This window comes from Nothobranchius furzeri, chromosome 7, assembly GCF_043380555.1.
Source record: "Nothobranchius furzeri strain GRZ-AD chromosome 7, NfurGRZ-RIMD1, whole genome shotgun sequence".
Taxonomy (NCBI): Eukaryota; Metazoa; Chordata; class Actinopteri; order Cyprinodontiformes; family Nothobranchiidae; genus Nothobranchius; species Nothobranchius furzeri.
The window spans coordinates 66,473,331-66,478,330 of record NC_091747.1 but is presented as its reverse complement, the minus strand read 5'-3'; the positions used below and the strand labels follow the sequence as shown (position 1 = coordinate 66,478,330).

Sequence of the window (5,000 nt, the reverse complement as noted above, 5' to 3'; positions counted from 1 at the left end):
AGGGACAAACATGATGTGTTCTTCTGATGGATGGATATTTCACCATGAACGAAGCGCGGTACCGTCCACTGTTAAATGCGAGATAATTAATTACAATATTGTTCCAATGTATGATTACACGTCGCGTGCTAAAATTATGTTATGTAGTACGAGCGTCGCTGTTAAGAGAGATCTTGTCTCATCCCGGTGTGAGAGCAGCAGCTGAACACGCGGTGACACCACCAGCAACAAAAACTAGTAGGGATCCGGACATTTTTTAAATCAGCTTCGGTGTAAAGTGAAACGCCGTTTATAACATAATGTTATAAATCCAGTCGGGTGAATTTAGGCAAAGTAGGCAGCTTGTTTACATCGGTGAACAGCTGCAGAGAGAACTTAAGCTAACGTTCGCAAGCTAGTTAATAACTCTTAACTTTTGTACATACCGCTCTCTACGAGCCCCATCTAGGTGTGCTACTTCTTCTGATAACTGAACACGGGCTTGAACTAGTAGAGGGAATGCTAAAGATCGCAAAAACCATTTCAGGCTTTACTTTTCCCTTTGTTTAGTACTCGAGTCGCTCACTGTTTACATGCTTTTGCCGTCCAGTATGGCGGACCCACTTGATTAGGTGACATAGGTGCAAAGGGTCAATAATACTCGTTGCTGCACTGTCACGTCATCGACCTCCTGACACACCCACGAGCCAATGGCTCCGCCCACAACCCAGAGGTGAATTTTAATGAGCTACTGCAGAAACTACGGTAAGTACTAGAAAACGGCACAGGTTTTGTGATTTTGGCTAAAAAACAGTAAAATCATAACACTGAGAACTATTTAAAACAGCAAATATATATATAAATATATTAATATATTAGAGTGGGACTTTAAGTGAACACATTTTTATTTTAACCTAGTGCGGACATTTCCACATTGTGGGGACATTTTACAGGTCCACAATGCTAGCGCCCTAAAACTTGGTTTTAGATAGCATTAGCTTTTAGTTTAGGTTGATATGGGTTAGGCAATGGAGTCACTAAAATCAATGGAAGTCAATGGAGGTCCACACAAGCATAAAAACATGTGTGTGTGTGAGAGAGAGACTTGTATTTTTCATGATTTCATAATGGGGAGAATTTTCACCATTTTGTTTAGACGTCTCTCCTCCAAATCACTGGTGTATTATTTTGAAATTCCATACAGGAAATCCCGCTCGGCTTCCTCTCTTCCTCTCCACCAGCAGCAGATCAGCAGACTTCAGCTGAGCTCGGGAAAACGGTACCGGACTGTATGGTGGTCATCCGTTTCATCTTTGAACCTTTTTCTGGGGACCGGCTGTATGATTAAGCTACAATCTTCAATGAGTAAGCATATCCCAGTAAGTACCGCGTTCCTGGCTGCCATTTTGTTTCTGCTTAAATCTGACGCTGTCGTTAACTCTCACCCGGCAGCTGGCCTACGCCTTTCTTCAACCAAATCACGGCCCGTGCCTCACGAAGCACCCTGATATCTCAGCCCTTGTAACATGTAATCCCAAATAGATTTACTTACTGGGTGTAGGCGGCCTGGGGATTTAGGACTCCTGAGCCAGTCGTTCTGGCTAGGAACCGCATCGGACTGGTTCAAACTACTTCAGGCTGCTGTCGGATTAAACTGACATTTGGTGTTAATTTGGCGCATTTTATCGTCACTGTATACCAAATGTAGGTGGTAGCTATGTTAGCGGTGAATGCTCGCTGTGTCGGTGGTGTTTTAGCGCCATGTCGTGTTGGTTTCAAGTGGGCTCCGGACGCCTCTGAAGGCCTCCGGGTTACGTGATGGCGCCCAGTCTGCTCACACAAAGGACGTGTTTAAGCCTCCTGGTCAAAGCCGATGACGTGCTGCTGTAAGGCACCAGGGCAGCCTCACGTCTGCTGTAGCTGGGACCACTGTATGGTCACCAAGCGCAACGTTTCAGACGGATCATCGGAGCAAGCGTCCGTTTCTGATGATGGAACGATGACAGGATGAAGGTCTCATGGAGGCTCGGCTAGCCTAGTGAACTAGTAGGAGGGAGACCCGCGATTATCGCTTTGTCGTGCATGTCTCATTGAAAATGAATGGAGTGGCGATGTCGCCTCCCGTGTGTCGAGCCCATCGACATACATACTAACCCTAACCCTGTCGAGCCCAAAAGGCTGATCTGGATGGCCGCTACTGAGCACGCTCCTCTGAACTAAAGTGGCGGCTGAGCAGAGAGGCAGGAAGCAACCGCCGAATGGGCCGCAGCAGGCCAGATTTATAAATAAGTAAAACTATACAATAAAAATAAACGACATGTCGGCTATTAAATTAATAGTCAACTATCTTATTTGTCGATGTCGTCGTGACGAGTCGACTCTTCGTGGCAGCTCTGGTGTAGAGGATGGTAGATGTAATATAGTGATGTGTATATATATATTAGGTTATTACAGTAGAAACACTGCTTAGTGACAGTCGTAGAAGCAGGGCAGACACGGTAGATGTGGAACTGAAAATAAAAAATGCGTCAGATAATTGATGAATATTTCAGCGATCGTAATAGAAAAGCATGACCAAAAGGGGAAATGCTTACGTTATAAATCAGAAGATACTGTTTTTATGACTAAGCGAGATGAAACAAAAACGGGTTCACCTAACCGTCTTTTCGGTGATTTAGGTGTTTTGGCCGAAAACTCACTTTTAGCATGCATCCCCACGCGTGTTGGAGCCTGTAACGACCAGGTTTTCTGTACTTACGTATGCGTTTGTTGTCGTCCTTCTCAGCAGTTCTGTGGTGTTCTGGGTCACACATTTATGGAGTTTCTGAAGGGCAGTGGAGACTACTGCCAGGCTCAGCACGCTACCTATGCAGACGAGTAAACAGCCTACCTAAAGTCCGCCTGACGCACTTGAGCCACAGGAGGGACCCCGGTAACTTGGCAGGATCGGGACACCTCCAAAAACCAGCGATATCTGGGCCTGGATGGGGTAACTCCACTCGCTACACACTGCCCTCGTCGGCTTCCACCTGGCCAAAATCAAGGTGGAACCAGCCTTTTTTAAACCTCTTTTTCTTTTTGTTCCTGAGGAGAAGGGCTTTGATTTTCTATTCTAGTTGCCAGTTCCCTGAACCCATTCCTGGATTTAGTTTATTCTCATTTGTTAGTTTTACTGTCGCCAGCCTAAAGAAGGTCAGAGGCTCCTTAGACCCCTCTGAGTTCCCGTTTACACTGCTGTGTACGTCGCTTCAGTTCTTCAGAGACACTTAAAATCAATCACAATGGCTCGAATGAACAGACCAGCTCCTGTAGAGATCACCTACAAAAATATGAGGTTCCTCATTACCCACAATCCTACAAATGCCACTCTGAACAAGTTCATTGAGGTGAGCCTCTGTGTTTTTGTGCCTAGCTCATAGTAAAAGCTGGAGCGGAGCGCGAGGCCAAACTCATGAAATGTGTGTTTCATTAACCCCTGCAGGAGCTGAAGAAGTATGGCGTCACCACGGTAGTTCGAGTCTGCGAAGCAACCTATGACGCCACCCTAGTGGTGAAAGAGGGAATCCAGGTTCTGGTGAGTGGCTCCTGCCTGTTCTAACCACACGTTTTTATTTCTTTTGTGTGTGTGCGTGTGTGCACGCTCGTGTGTGTATATATAATATGTATATGTGTGTGTGGGTATATATATATATTTTTTGGAACTGCGCTGCTCTGGGTGGCTGCATGTTGGAGTAGCTCTGTTGACTATATGTAAGTTTAGCCTTTTCTTGGGCATTTTTTCTTCTAGTTTCTCGAGAAAAACTGTATTTTTTGGGACACTTTACTTTTCTGTTTCTGGTGCTGTGAAGCTTGGAGGATTTTTACTGCTATTTTTCAGCTTTTGTCACATTTTGAGCATTTGTTATGATGCGTAACCATGGCAACAAGCTGGTTTACAATCGGGAGCAGCTGATTAACATTGGGAAGGCTGAAATAATACCTCAACTGAAGCCACAAATCCCAAATGAACTAAAACGCAAGAAGCGTGGGTGCAGAGCGGGAGCAAAATGGAGACAGAGAAAGAGGAAATTCAAACCATCTCTTCCATCGATCATAATGAGCAATGTGAGATCACTGGCCAACAAGATGGAGGAACTCCAAGCCCGTTCAAGGACTCAGCCAGAATTTCGGCAGTTTCGGAACCACTTGAGGAGATAATGCAAAGAAGGATTCTCCAGAGAATCAAGAACATGATGGACAACCCTGAGCATTCTCTTCACAAGACTGTCCGACAACGGAAGAGTGTCTTCAGTCAGAGGCTTCTTCAGTTTGGCTGCAACACTGACCGCTACTGGAGATCCTTCCTGCCAACAGCCATTGTAATATACAACAACTCTTTGATGACTTGATTATTATTATTATTCTGAGCTACTACAGCAATCAGTTTCCCTCTGGGATTAATAAAGTATTTTTGAATTTGAATATATATATATATATAAATATGTATATGTGTGTGTATATATTTATATAAATATGTATATGTGTGTGTATATATATATATAAATATGTATATGTGTGTGTATATATATATATAAATATGTGTATGTATACATACACACACACAACTGGGATGATGTCATCCTCCCTCCTTTTCTTCCCCCTCCAGGATTGGCCGTTTGATGACGGTGCTCCTCCCTCCAACCAGATAGTTGATGATTGGCTGAATCTGCTGAAGGTGAAGTTCAGGGAGGAGCCCGGCTGCTGCATCGCTGTGCACTGTGTGGCAGGACTTGGGAGGTGAGTGCACGTTCAGGACACACTCATGCATGCTTTCAGCAGCGTTGTACCTGCCTCTGTAAATCACACGACCTCAGTAGGGTTTGTCCTTGTCTGCAGTGGTAAAAGTGGGAATAAGCACTAATCTCTGACATGCAGCTGTATGTGTGTGTCATTCACAACATCACACACACCTGAGTTAGGACAGCAGATACATTCTTCTCATTACCTTTGAAACGAAGGCTGGAGGCTAGGAGGGAGATCTG

At 44.7% G+C, this 5,000-nt stretch overlaps 2 protein-coding genes across 4 annotated transcripts in view; one reads left to right on the top strand and one right to left on the bottom strand.

Moving 5' to 3' along the window:
* The window catches only part of lgsn (lengsin, lens protein with glutamine synthetase domain), a 13,334-nt gene extending 10,543 nt beyond the window's left edge, over window positions 1–2,791 (bottom strand). For 2 of the 3 annotated variants that reach the window (XM_054751894.2, XM_054751896.2), the window contains exon 1: window positions 1,532–1,720. In XM_054751894.2, the coding sequence (XP_054607869.2) occupies window positions 1,532–1,593 (62 nt within the window). In that variant the 5' untranslated portion in view covers window positions 1,594–1,720. Of the gene's footprint in view, window positions 1–1,531; window positions 1,721–2,737 lie in introns of those variants that run through there. The other variant, XM_070553593.1, reaches the window with a different exon arrangement.
* A 240-nt stretch (window positions 2,792–3,031) lies between these two features.
* ptp4a1 (protein tyrosine phosphatase 4A1) overlaps window positions 3,032–5,000 on the top strand; it is a 6,988-nt gene continuing 5,019 nt past the window's right edge. The window contains exons 1-3 of the mRNA XM_015954549.3: window positions 3,032–3,365; window positions 3,461–3,553; window positions 4,625–4,755. Coding sequence (XP_015810035.1) covers window positions 3,261–3,365; window positions 3,461–3,553; window positions 4,625–4,755 — 329 coding nt within the window. The 5' untranslated portion in view covers window positions 3,032–3,260. The remainder of the gene's footprint in view (window positions 3,366–3,460; window positions 3,554–4,624; window positions 4,756–5,000) is intronic.